Genomic DNA, 13,747 nt, shown 5'->3' on the forward strand with positions numbered 1-13,747 from the left:
CTTCTTAGGCTTAGGCAAAATAAATGTTGATTTTCATCAGGAGGAAGAGCGCTGGAAGTCCTCATTCTCCAGCGAGGCTGACAAGCTCAGCAAAAGCCGCCCGGCTTTCGTCGGAGAGCTCGTGATCCAGCCCCGGTTCTTCTCTTTGGAAGCAGTTCAATCATCGTAATGAAAAAGGGGTTTCTGAGCCCGGCTTTCGCTAACTAGAAATTATATACCTGGTTCCTGGAAGATGGATTGTGCAGCTGCCGAAATGCAGAGGAGAAAGGGGCGGGGGGGGGGAGGGGGTTGGAGAGAGTGAAGGCGCGCGAGATGCGGCCCAAGATTGATCACGCCATTTGCAGGATCTCCCATGCACAAAAGCGGAAAATATATTTTCGTTTGCTGGAGTGGGTTAAGTGACACCCCTGTTTTTTCCAGGTCCCCCCCCACGGCCCCACCCAGCTTTCACTGCGGGGGGGGGGGGGGGGGGGGGGCGTTTTGCGATGCGGTGCTTGCCGCACCCATTGCTCCATCCTTTCCAGAAGCAGCACCTCCTCCGTCCGGGGTGAGAAACTGGACTCGTTTAGTCCTTTTACAACCTATTTCCGGCTTCTTTCATTATTCCCCTCCTCAGTTTTTGGAGGAATATGCTTGAAATAAGGCAGGGACGCTCTGAAAGCATCTTGGCCCCACGCAACCCTGTCCCGAAGTCGGGAAGCTAATTACGGTCGATTTAAATATCACCTTGGGTTTTTTTTCTCTCCCCAAAAGAAAGAAATCTATATTTCTACTTCTGTAATCATATTTGCTTTGAATTGCAAAGCACGGGGTTCGTGCCACTGCGTGGATATTAGCTCATGAGATTTTCCCCAGCTCATCTGGGGGGAATTGAGGCGTTTTCACCGTCCCCGTTGGATCGGGGCCGCGGTTGCCGGTGGGGCAGGAACGAGGAGATGCTGATTTTGACCCCTTGGGCTTGATGGGCAGCAGCTCTGCTGGACCCGAATTACAGCAACTCCGGGGCAGGATTTGGAAATTCCAGGCTGGGAAAAAAAAAAAAAACAACCAAACAAACATCTGGCTCGATGCAAAAGGGATACGTGGGGCCAGCTGGAAAATTCGGAGGGTGGTCAGAGGCCGAGCGCGGTGCGATGGGCGTCTGCTCGGTGTTGCCATTCCCCAGAGCCGGATTCGGCTGCGTCGCCGGTGACTAATAGCCGAGTCCATCGTGGCTGCCGTGCAGCCCTCTGATATATGGGTGTTATATTAAGGGTGGAAAGGTGCTAAATGAGCCCTCTTTATTTTACATAAATTAGCTCAAAAGCTATGTATCACTGCCACGACGGCGTAGACGCCGCGCAAGTTTGTTTACGCCAAGTTTAAAAGCAAAGACAAACTCTCGGTGACTCCCCGGCGTCGGGTGCTGCTTGGGGTCCTCACCCCTCCTGCCTCCCCTGCCCCAAAACCTTCTCCTTCGGGCTTTCGGGGCTGCACGAAGGTGCCCGTGGTCCCGGCTCCGCGCTGGGCGGCGGGCGTTTGGGAGCCGGCGGCCGGGTTTTTGCAGGAACCTGAGCACGTTGGGTTCAGCTCGCGCGGAACATGTGCGCCCGGAGGGGCTTGGGGCTGGATTCCCTCCCACCTTCTTCCTGAACATCTCCCACCTCCTGTAATCCCGAGTAAGAGGGGACTTTTCCCGTTGAACCTCATCGCTCGACAAGCTGTGGGTCCTTTATTCTGGGAAACCTCCTCCTTTTCCCGTCCGCGTTCCTGTCGATGTCTTCTTGGCCAAGTGGCCGCCGCTCTCCTGCCCACGCATTAGTCTGGTAGGTAAAAACCCCAGAACCCCCTCTCCGCATCCTTCAGGGTTGGGGAAAAGAGGAGAAACCACGGAAAGGTGCGTCGGGCTGTAGTGGTTTGATCCTGACATAAATGATCGAAGCCAACCTTTATGAAAAAAGCGGATCGTTTTCTTAGGGTTTAATGAATTCAGGGTGAGAAGCAATAGGCAAAGCAGCGCTGGGTGCGCGGAGAGCCGCAACTCTGCCCGCAACGCACGCACGAGTTCTAAAAGCGGGGTCTTTTTCACTCTTTCACAAGCATCTCGACCAATCTCTTCCCATCAGATAGTCGTCCTGCTCCTCTTCTGTCGGGTTACTTGAATTGTTGGAGTCGCGTCCTCCTCCCGTTGGATCCTTTGAAAGTCTGAAGGTGTCCACCTCTCGGCGCGCTTTCCTCTTATTGGATCCTTCGAAAGTCTCGGGGTCTCAGCTTTCGGGGGGCTTTTTCTAAGCAGCTGTTGCATCAGCTCTGAGTTGGGGGGGGGGGGCGGCGGGTTTTAGGGCGGTGGTTACATTGCCCCAAGCAAAAGGCACATTTTATATTCCCACCCGTTCTCGATTTGATTCCAACGTTCATCGCAGTTATTATATAGGTTAATAGCCATCCCAATTCGGTTCAGATCCGCACAGAATACAACAATTACACTTATCACACCGTATTCCATCCTGACACGAATCACACCGATGTTTCTCACAATCCGGGTTAGCGGCCAACCACCACAGGTGGTCACGAGCAAAAGGCAGACTCGTTAGGGGAAGGACAGAAACCACACATTTATTACAGACACTAACAACACGTAGCAGAGTAGGGCAGTGAGAAGCATGGCCACGTCTTGAGAACACCTTCCCCCCCACCCCTCCCTTCTTCCCGGGCTCAGCTCTGCTCCCGATATCTCTACCTCCTCCCCCAGTGGTGCAGGGGCAGGGAATGGGGGGTGCAGGCAGTGCTGCTGCTTCTTCCATCTTCGGAGGGGGGGGGAGCTTTCTGGAATTTGTTCCCCCTGCTGCAGCGTGGTCCCCCTCTCCCAGCAGACAGTCCTCCGCAGGAGTCTCTCTCTCCCACGGGCTGCAGCCCTTCCCGAGCTGCTCCGGCGTGGGACACCCCCACATGCTGCAATCCTCCCAGCACTGAGTTGCGGCAGCGGGGGCTACTTTTTCCCACAAGACCCCGGCCTTCTTCAGTCATAGCACCTTGATCATCCAGGCGGAAGCCACAGACCATAAATCGGTGTCTGCTCAACCATAGATCTCCATGGGCGGCAGCAGGGGGGCCACCCTGCCATCTCCCCACAGGATACAGCGGGGTCTCTGCTCCGGCACACCTCCCCCCTCCTTTCTTCCTCTGTTCCTCCACTGACCTTGGTGTTCACACAGCTGCAGCAACTCCTCCTCACCAGTCCCCCTGCCCGTCACCACGTCCCTTCTTAAATACGTTATCACAGAGGCGCAGCCGATTGGCTCAATTTCCCAAACACAAGTGGAGCTGACGTGGAGCTGGGGGAGCTCCGAGAAGCTTCTCACAGGGGGTTGTCCCTGCAGCCCCCCTCCCCTGCCACCCAACAAAAAACCCCACCACTCACTCAACCCCAAGACACCGGCGTCGCGGGTGAAATGGAGGAGGGCTTCACGACGTCCATCCTGGACCCTGGGATGTGCCCGGGCTCGTCCCGCAAAGACGTCAACTCCCGGAGGCGCTTCGCGGCGTCTCAGCTTTGTACAAGTGCCTGGGACCCTCGTTTTGGGGCAGACACGGTGTTCCAGCAAGCAGAACTCATCGCCCGGAGCATCTCGGGGGTGGTTGGATGGCCATCAGGCATGGCCAGAGCATTGAGGATGAGTTAACCTCTCGCTTGCCGGTGCTCCGCTCATCCCTGCTCCAACTCGGCCCCAGGGCAGGTCGTGATGCTCACCACCTGCTGCAATTTGAAGGTTTGGCGACTTTTTGTTTCCCTTTTTACACCCTTAACTCAGGGATTTTGCAGGAGACTCGCTGCTCTGCGGTGGGAAGGGACCTGTGAGCGCCTCGCGGGGCGCTGAGGGTGCTCAGGGATTCGAGGAACCATCCAGCCAGAGCCGAGGCGGGGACAATCAGCTCCGGGCTCGCGGGGAGACACGTCCACACCCCAAAAGGGACCAACTCTCCCCCAAAAGCCTGCGGAAAGAGCCACGGGGGCAGCAAAACCAGGCTAAGCACCACGTTGGGGACACGTGTGTCCCCACCGGCGAGCTGGCAGGGCACTGGGGGAGCCACAACCATCCCCGCGGGCTTCAGGGCGGAAGGCCCGGCTTCTAATTAGGTGGGCTCGTTTATTTTTTCTCGCGTTTGCTCACTAATTAACCCTTCTCATCTCCAGCACCGTGCCCTCTGGGGCCGCTTTTATTCCTTTTTCCCACCCTTGAAGCACAAAGGGCCGGGGCCGCGGGTGCAGGCGGAGGTCAGGGTGCTCCTGCGCTTGCGCCCTGCGGGTTTTCCCAAGCGCCCCGAGCCAACCTCGATGACTTTTCGCCACTTTTCTTCCTCTCCGCTCCCAGGCGGCCCCAAATGGAAGAGGAATTTGCTGCCGGCGTCCTCGCGGGACTCCGAAAACACCCGCCTGGAGGAGGGTGGCAGAGGTGAGGGCGGTGGGCGCTGCCAGGGCGCGGGGGGGCCCACCCCCGGTGCCCGTGTCCGTCTCCGGTGCGTTAACCCACCGCAGCCGGGCGAGCAGAAGCCCCCGGGGGGGGGGGGGGGGGGTTGTCCAGGTGTGAGTCGCCCACCTCCCGCCGCCGTCGCTTTTTCTTTTCCTCCCTCCAGGAAAAAAGCTGCAAATCAAACCCCGGCTGTGAGCGAGACCCCCAATCCGTGACAGCCGACCAGCTCAGGAACCGCAGAGCCGGGCGCGACCTGGCCCCTACCTCAGGACGCCGCGGCCAAACGCGGCCCCCGTGGCCAAACGTGGTCCCCCCCGCCTCCACCCGCCCCCCCCCCACCCCCCACCCCAGCTCCTCATCTTGCTTTTCCAGAACATCATTTTGGCAAGGAAGCCGGGTGGGGGAAACGCGCCCCCCCTGTTCCTGCAGGGAAGCAGCTTCGTTTGAAATATTTTAACTGGCCGATGAATTCTCTTTTCAGCCAGTTTATCGAAGGCAAGCCCGGCCGCCCGGCTCGTGGTGGGGCTGGGGGGTTGGGGTGGGGGGGGTGGGGGGGGGTCCCATCCCCATCAATCCTCCCGCGCATCGCCGCTCTGCTGTCCTGGACACGAGGTGACACGGGGACCCTTGAGGAGCTTCATGCCGTCGCCCGACGTGCTCGCAGCCAAGTCAGCCGCTATATTGGGGGCAAGGCACCGTGTCGGGGGGTGGAAAGCGTGCCTCAGCCCCCGTCGCCCCGGGGCCAAGAGGCCACCTGCATCCCCCCCCCCCCAGCTCCATCCCCTTGGTTTGGGGAGGATTTCTCAGAGTGGAGCCACGTGCAGAGAGTGGAAACGGCGGTTGGGAGCAGCTTTGAGCTCCCACCAAACGCTCCTGCGGCACACCGGCGTGGCCCGTTGCGCCCTGAACCCCCCACCTCTCCCCTCTTGCTCCCTCCTTTTTTTGGGGGGGGGGGACGGGACCCAAATCAATTCTTCGGGGGGTTTTTAGAGGTTGGGGGAGGCGGGGGTGTCACTCCAAATCCAAACAGGAGCAAAGCCAGGTGACTCTCCTCCCGCCCCCCCCCCCCCACAGAGGGGTCTTGTCCCCTCTTGTCCCCGAGGGGTCGGGGGGCACCAGTTGGGGGGGGCGGCTGTGTCCCCAGTATCCCCCCCCCCCCCCCCCCCCCCAACCATCGCGAGGTCCCACCCCACCGCTACCCCTCAGATCCCAGTGTGTGGCCAGCGAGCTGTTTTTTTTTAATAAAAACTTCGCCGTCTCCCTTGATATTAAATGTCTTTTATTAACCTGTACGTTTTGATATGTAAATAAAGCATTTCTCCCCCCGGGATGCCCGGTCAGAGCGTGGCTTTGCTGTTTTTTTTTTTCAGCACGGACATTCCCTCGAGGAGCCAGCTGACGGGCCGCTCTGCTCCCCAAATCTTTTCGAGTCTCGAATTATTAAAACTTTTCCCCCCTCCTCTCCTCTTTACCCAGAAAGGATGTTTCTTCGCATGGTGGTTTCCTTAAAAAAAAAAATCACTAAAAATCACCTTGGAGGTGATGACGATGCTGCGAGTCCTCGTGCGGGGTGATGGTGGCCGGGAGTTTCCGCGCTTCCCGTGGCCGCGGGGCCCTAATTAGCGAGCTAACGGGGTTTAAGGCTCCGCGCTGCGCTAATTAAACGAGGCAACGAGCAGCTCGCCCAGACCCGCGGCTCCACCGCCCACCGGCACCGCTGCTCCCTTCCCGGGGATGGATTGTAATTTATTGCCGGCTGTCGTTAAAGCGCTGCTTGGGGGTGATTAATTTCTGAGCAGGGATAAACGCGGCCCCTGGAGAGGTGTCGCCGAGCCCCCGGTGGGTTCCCCCCCCCCCGAACGCCAACCTCGGTGCTGCTGCCAACAGCCACGACGCCTCGGTGATGGGCCCCTCTGCGGGGGGCGGGGGGGGGGTTTGATCCAACCTCCCAGTGAAACTGGGGATGCTGGGGGGGGGGCGGTGGGTGCGTGGCTGGGCTGGCCCGCGGCCCCAGCAAGGACGTGCCTTGGGTGGCGGGGGGGGGGGGGGGGGGGGGGGGATGGCATTTCTGGATGGCAGCGTCAACATTTCCTGGAAAATCCTCTGCCGTGGGTGCTGCTGGCACAGCTCTTGGTCGCCTGCCGGGCTAGCAACATTTTTCTGTCACCAAGGTGGTGGCTGTCCCCTGCCCTCCTCCTCCTCGGTGCCCCTAAGTGGTCCCAGCACCCTCTTTGCGTGATTTTTTTTCTTTTTTTTTTTTTTTTTTTTTTTTTTTCCCCCCCCCCGCCCCTCCTCAAATCATCCCGGCTTCGTGCGGCGGCTGCTGGCGGGACGTCACCAAGCTGGGACCCACCGGTTGCCGGAGGGGGCCGCGGCGCGGGGGTGACGTTTTTCACGAGGGGCTCCCCGAAGCCACCAAGCACCCGCCAGCCTGGGCGCTGGACGTCGGTATCGACCAACCGGGGAAACTGAGGCAGCGCCCGGCCCCGCTCCAAGGGTTAAAGGTGGGGCGCAGGAGCTCTAAAAACAAAAAAGTGACGCCATCCCGCTGCCATCCCGCGGCCACCAACCTGGTTATGTCACCCGACCCGCCTGCGAGTAAACTTAGATGACCGGTTCGGTGTGGCGGGGAGGGCTGGGGACATGCCACGGGGCCCGGCCGCGCTCCCCCAGCCACCCCGCTAAAAATACCACAAATTTGGGGGGTGGGGGGTGGGGGGGGGGTGGGGGGGTGTTGTCTCAGGGGAGCGACAGCCCCGTTGGAGCCCAGCCCGCTCCTAATCCCTCCGTGGCTCCTGTCCCATCGTGGGTGGCAGCTGCTGAGGGGGGGGGCCGGGTTTCCACCCACCCACCCCCCCCCCCAAGGTGCGAACAGCTCGGAACTGGGGGCGGGGAGGTGGTTCCCAGGGCGGGCCCCCCCAACATCCCGCTGATTCCCCCACACTCGGGGGTCACCGCGGTTACGCAAATAAGGGTTAAAAACACCCGGTGTAAAAGGGTTTTCTCGCAAAAGCATCAAGATGCCCGGTTTAGCCTTTTTTTTTTGTCCCCCTCCCTCAGGTTGCAGCGTGGGGGGGGGTGGGGGGTGTCCCCATTATCGCCTGCCCAAGTTTGGGGTCTCTAATATGGGATATGCGTGTCCCAGGTTATCCAATGTGGGATAATTTCCAGCATCACCGGGATCCCGGGGGACACACGTGGGGCTTTGCCTGCATCCGTGACCCTCCCTGAGGGGGGGGACACACACACACACAACCCCCCCCATCTGCCCAGTCTCAGTTTTACCTTGAGAAGGACGGAAAAAGGGGGACAACAAGCACCTCAAGTCCTCCAGAGCCAGCAAAAGAAACGATGTGGGGTTTTAATTGCTGGGGATGCAGCGGGATGGGGGGTTGTGTCCCCCCCCCCCCTTCAAAGCATTTTTGCATTAATTTCTCCTGATTAATCTCAGGTTTTGAACAGCGGGTTAGCACCTGTGGAGGGCAGGCGTCCCCCAAGAGGGGTTGGCCATCAGGTGGGTGAGGGGACTGTCACCCCCCCCCCTTCACCCCTCACCCCCCCCCTTCACCCCTCACCACCCCACGCCCCCCCATCCCATTTGGCCAAGATGCAGCCGGACTGGGATGTAATGGAACACGAGGGGGGGGGGTTGCTACATGGTGGATGGGATCCGACAGCCCCGGGGGGGGGGGGGGGGGGGGGTGAAGCCGGTCATCCCTCGAGGTTCCATGGGACAACTCGACGGCGACTGCCCCGTGCCTCAGTTTCCCACCTTGGCGTGGGGAACAGCTGTACCAGGGTGCTGTTGTGCGCCACCCCCCACCTCTGTGTGTGTCCCCACGCTACCCCTGACCCCCCCGAGCTCTGTCCCTGTCCCTGTCCTGTGTGTCCCGTCTCCCTCCCTTCCAACACTCGCGCCGGTGTTAATCCCAAATCCGGCCCGAGCACCCCAAAAATCCTCCTCCCTCTTGTGCTGCAGCTGCAGCAACCACGAGGTGGCAGGGCTCGGAGCCAGCGCGGCCGCATCCAGACCAAGGGCTTCATCCTGCGCCGGGCTGAGCACCCCCCCACACCCCCCCGCGTTTCTTTTCCACACCCCAGGACCTCGTCCTCGAGCTGGGGACGCTCCCCGCCACGTGCCAGGCGGGGGGGATGTCACCTCCTTGTCGCACGAAGCCAAAAAAAAGCAGCGGCGAAACCCATCCAGGCCCGGTGGAGGCTTGTGGGAACATCCCCCCCCCCCCAAAAAAAAAACCAAAAACAAAAACAAACCAAAGTCCCCCAAAACACACATATATATTTTTCTTTCTGCAAGGGTGGTGGGCGCTCGCCGTGCCCTGGGAAGGATGTTGGGCTGCTCCCGCCTGGGAAAAGCGAGGTGGGGAAGGGGCTGCACCCCCAAAAGTCTTGCTTGGCATCCTCAGGGGAGTGGGAAGCCGTGGGGGGTCTCAGCCGATTTGGGCTCAATAATCCCCGTTTTGGCTCTTTCCCGTTTCTTTGGGAGAAAATTAAGAGTTTTTCTGTTTGGGTTTGGTTTTTTTTTTTTTTTTTTGGTCGATTTTTCCTCACTCTTTCCTCAGCCCGGCTTGGGGCCGGGGTGGCTGGTGGGAGCTGCGGGGGTGAAGGCACATGGGGGACAACACACACCCCCCCACTCCACCCCCCCCAAAGGGGCTGCCGAACCCTCTCCCCGCCGAAGATTGACAGCCGCCCCGGGGCGTTGCCATGGGGATATGCAAATCGAGACGGGAAAATGTTTCTCTGATAGGCGGAAAGGGACTGAACCCGCCTTAAAAGGCGTGGCCGGGCCGCGTTTCCCCCGTATATAAAGCGCCGGGCTCCATTCAGCCGCCCGGCAGCGGCAGCGCCGAGCACGGGCTGGGGGTGCGGGATCCCCCCCCCCCCCCCCCCCCGCGGTCCCCAGGGCGCTGTGTCCGAGGGGAGGAGGAAGAGGAGGGCAGGAGAAGGCTCGCAGCCCGGGGAGGTGGGGCTGGGGCAGGTGCCAGGGCGGGCAGGAAGGGGCGGGCAGGGCGCTGCCTGCTCCTCGCCATTGGGGAACCGGCCGCGGGCAGCGGCGGAGCTTCTTTTCCTTCCCCCCCCCCCCCCCCCCACCTCCTCCAACAACCCCTCCCCGCCCCACTCCGCGTCTCACCGAGCCGGGCTGGAGAGCGCCCGGTCCCGCACCCACGGGGCTCCGCTTCCCGCTGGCGGCGTGGGGAGAACGACCGGCCCCGGAGCCCGCTGCGGAGCCCCGTCGGAGGCTCCCGGAGCCCGGCTGAACCGGAGAGCGAAGCCCCGTCGGAGGCTACCGGAGCCCGGCTGAACCCCGGGAGCGAAGCCCCGTCGGAGGCTCCCGGAGCCCGGCTGAACCGGAGAGCGAAGCCCCGTCGGAGGCTCCCGGAGCCCGGCTGAACCCCGGGAGCGAAGCCCCGTCGGAGGCTCCCGGAGCCTGGTTGAACCCCGAGAGCGAAGCCCCGTCGGAGGCTCCCGGAGCCCGGCTGAACCGGAGAGCGAAGCCCCGTCGGAGGCTCCCGGAGCCCGGCTGAACCGGAGAGCGAAGCCCCGTCGGAGGCTCCCGGAGCCCGGCTGAACCGGAGAGCGAAGCCCCGTCGGAGGCTCCCGGAGCCCGGCTGAACCGGAGAGCGAAGCCCCGTCGGAGGCTCCCGGAGCCCGGCTGACCCCCGGGAGCGAAGCCCCGTCGGAGGCTCCCGGAGCCCGGCTGACCCCCGGGAGCGAAGCCCCGTCGGAGGCTCCCGGAGCCCGGCTGACCCCCGGGAGCGAAGCCCCGTCGGAGGCTCCCGGAGCCCGGCTGACCCCCGGGAGCGAAGCCCCGTCGGGGGCAACCGGTTGCAGCGCGGACGAAGCCCCGTCGGAAGCTCCCGGAGCCCCGTCGGGGACCACCCCCCCCCCAGCCCTCGGTGAGCGGCGGTGCCCGGGGGATCGCCCCCCGGTCCCTCCATGGACTGAGATGGCCTCGGAGCTGGCCATGAGCGCGGAGCTGCCCACCAGCCCCCTCGCCATCGAGTACGTGAACGATTTCGACCTGATGAAGTTCGAGGTGAAGAAGGAACCGGCGGAAGCGGAGAGGCTGTGCCACCGGTTGCCCGCCGGTTCCCTCTCCTCCACCCCGCTCAGCACGCCCTGCTCCTCCGTGCCTTCCTCGCCCAGTTTCTGCGCCCCGAGTCCCGGTGGGCAACCGGCCCCCGGCCCCCCAACTACCACCGCCGCCTCGCTGGGCTCCAAACCGCAGCTGGAGGAGCTGTACTGGATGTCGGGTTACCAGCATCACCTCAATCCCGAAGCTCTCAACCTGACGCCGGAGGACGCGGTGGAAGCGTTGATCGGTGCCCCTCACCATCATCACCATCACCATCAAGGTTACGAGCCTTTCCGACCTCAACCTTTCGGTGGTGAGGAGCTCCCGCCGGCCGCCCATCACCATCCCGGCCATCACCATCATCACCATCACCACCTGCGCTTGGAGGACCGCTTCTCCGACGATCAGTTGGTGAGTATGTCGGTACGGGAGCTGAACCGGCAGCTGAGGGGCTTCAGCAAGGAGGAGGTGATCCGCCTCAAGCAGAAGAGGAGGACCTTGAAGAACCGGGGCTACGCTCAATCCTGCCGTTACAAGCGGGTCCAGCAACGGCACATCTTGGAGAACGAGAAATGTCAACTCCAGAGCCAGGTGGAGCAGCTCAAGCAGGAGGTGACCCGCTTGGCCAAGGAAAGGGATCTGTACAAAGAAAAATACGAAAAGTTAGCCGGCCGGGGTTTCCCAAGGGAGCCCTCCCCATCCGCCGCCCCCAAACCCGCCGCCGACTTCTTCATGTGAGCCGTAAACCCAGGGAGGGATTTGGGGGGGGGGGGGGGGGGTTGGTGGTGGAGGGGTTCCCCTTTTTCCTCTCCCCACCCCTCCACGTAGAGAGAGCAAATCCTCGGCTTGTATATAAAAAAAAAAATAATAATAATAATATTTTTTTCCCCCCCCCCCCACCACTGAAATTTTTGGGGAGGAGGGAAGTTGAACCCTCACCATCCCCCCTCCCCTCCTCAAATCCATCGGGACTCGGAGTGGGGGGTCCCGGGGTACTGGGGGGGGGACACACGGACACCTGGAGCCAGCCTGCATGCGGGACGTGTACGGCGCGCAGCCCCCCTCCCCTCCCAGAGCATCAGCGCCATCCAGGTGGCTTCCCCCCCCCCCCCCCCACCTCTTATCCTGCGTGTTTTTCCCCCGATTTTATTATTATTATTTTTTTTTTTTTCCAAGGGGTCTCCACGGATCATCCGGGGGGGGCCCCGGCAGCGCTGCGCCCTGCCCGGCCCCGCCGCCCGCAACCCCTCCCGGCCGGCAAACCTGAGCCACATTTAACTTATTCACCCTTGTAAATATGTAGAAATTAGTTAGTTTTCTGCCTTTTTTTTTTTTTTTTTTTCCCTTGAGCCTATATTTTGCTTGGTGATTTACGAAAAAAAAAAAAAAAAGACAAAAAAACAACAAAAAAACAACCAAAATCCTTTAGAAAAGAAAAAAAAATACACGAGTCTTAAAAGTTTGTATGTAATAGCATGCAAATAATATCCGAGTTAATTTAACGATGTTGGGAAGAAGCCGAATGCACTATATACAGGAATCAATTGGGTTAAATAATACTGTTTTATAGAGATTTAAAATTATCTATGCTCTTAAAAATAGTGGGGGGGAGAGGTAACAATTCTAGGGTGACCTGAAAGGCAATATAGTAATATATGGACTGCAAACGGTTGGCTGCTATCTCACTATGCACCAGATTTATTTATTAACCCTCGGGAAACGGAATATTATTTTAACCTCGATGTCGAAAGAAGGAAAGAAAATGCACATTATTTCTTGCGCAAAAAAAAAAAAAAAAAGTAAAAAAAATAATAAGAAATCGTGCAATTGTGCTTGGAGCAAAAGTGGGGCTGATCCTGCGTGGAGGAGCGGGTTTGTTTTGTTTTGTTTTGTTTTTTTAACAAGTTGCTTATTTAAAAAAGAAAAACCATAAAAAGAAAAAAAAAATCATGGGGGAAACACAAGGGTCTTGCGGATAAAGCGAGCTCGGGAGCCTGGTGCATTTTAGGTACTGATCGTGCGAAGCGTTTTTAACGACCTGTTGTTTCGATTTGTGACGGTTTTAACGATGTTGCATCAAGATAAAAACTTATATTCAACTAGAGCCTGGGTCGGGTTTTCTCTCAACTGGGGGGGTTGGGGGGGGGGTCCCACAGAATCGCCGTTTCGTTTGGGGGGTTTGCTGCTTCTTCCCTTTGAGTCCCGGGACGGATGCGAAACCTTCCCCGAGCTCCCGCCAGGCGAGGGGTCGCGGCGTGGGGGGGCTCGGGGGGGGCTCGGGATAAATCCAGTGGTGACCATCACTTGCGAGCCAGGGACCACCATCAACTCAGCCCCACTGAACTCTGACTTTTCACTTTTCCTGCCTTTTTTTTTAATTATTATTTTTACTTTTTTCCAGCTGGGTATTGTGTTGTGGGTTTTTTTTGTGGTTGTGTTTTTTTTTTTCTTTTTTTTTTTTTTATGTGTTTGTTTTTTTCCCCGGCCGGAGGGTCCCAAGGCGCCGTGGAGACCTTCGTCCCCGTGGCTGCTAAAAAGTCACCTTTTCCCCCCTCCCCAGCCCGGATCCAGTTTGGTCCCAGCTTCTCCAACACCATCCCAGTGAGCTGCTGGCTTGATTTTAAACGGTAATAAATAATTTTTCTTTCCCCTTTTGGCTTCTTCCTTTTGACTTCTTAATTAAGGGAGGAAGAGTGGGGGGGGAAAAACAAACCAAACACCCACCTTCCCTAAAGGAAAGCTTTAGGGTTGGTATTTTTGCAAATTTTGGGGGGTTTTGGGGGACCATTTGCAGGGAGGTAGATCCCCCAGTGTTTGTTCCACGCTGCTGGGAAGCCTGAGCATGGCTCGCAGCTTTCCCCGGCCGGGCTCTCAGTGGGGCAATTTGCAATACAGCCCTTGGTCCAACATATTTCTGGGCATTTTACACATATATATATATATATATATTTTTTTTTTTTTTAATCTATATTATTTTTGCCCAAGCCGGGAGCTGCCCCGCCACGCTGGCTGCAGTGTGTTTTCTCCTGCCGCCCTCCATAAATTGCTGCTGTGCTTTTGCAACCCCCCCCCACCTAAGACCAGCTCTCCCCGGGTTTTTTGGGGGTGCAGGTGGCCCCGGGGGCCCTCTGGTTCTGCTTCCCCTTGCACCCCCCCGACCTCACTCCCGTTTTCTTCAGCCGCTTTGGGCTTGTGGGTG

General features: G+C 59.2%; 2 protein-coding genes across 3 annotated transcripts in view; both read left to right on the plus strand.

The window, feature by feature from the left end:
* The window catches only part of ZC3H3 (zinc finger CCCH-type containing 3), a 194,310-nt gene extending 188,519 nt beyond the window's left edge, over positions 1–5,791 (plus strand). Inside the window, exons 12-13 of the mRNA XM_042785719.1 lie at positions 4,353–4,433; positions 4,615–5,791. Coding sequence (XP_042641653.1) covers positions 4,353–4,433; positions 4,615–4,646 — 113 coding nt within the window. The 3' untranslated portion in view covers positions 4,647–5,791. The remainder of the gene's footprint in view (positions 1–4,352; positions 4,434–4,614) is intronic.
* Positions 5,792–9,822: 4,031 nt separating this feature from the next.
* MAFA (MAF bZIP transcription factor A) lies at positions 9,823–12,652 on the plus strand. Of its 2 annotated transcripts, XM_042786259.1 has the most exons (3): positions 10,047–10,130; positions 10,266–11,282; positions 11,725–12,652. In XM_042786259.1, exons 2-3 carry the CDS (start codon positions 10,420–10,422, stop codon positions 11,813–11,815), a joined length of 954 nt encoding a protein of 317 aa, XP_042642193.1. In that variant the 5' UTR covers positions 10,047–10,130; positions 10,266–10,419; the 3' UTR covers positions 11,816–12,652. The 2 variants fall into 2 exon arrangements, with proteins under 2 accessions (XP_042642191.1, XP_042642193.1); XM_042786257.1 differs by having other exon boundaries at positions 9,823–11,282.
* The last annotated feature ends 1,095 nt before the right edge of the window (positions 12,653–13,747 follow it).

Source organism: Tyto alba, unplaced genomic scaffold (assembly GCF_018691265.1).
Source record: "Tyto alba isolate M040663 unplaced genomic scaffold, T.alba_DEE_v4.0 Super-Scaffold_9, whole genome shotgun sequence".
NCBI lineage: Eukaryota > Metazoa > Chordata > Aves > Strigiformes > Tytonidae > Tyto > Tyto alba.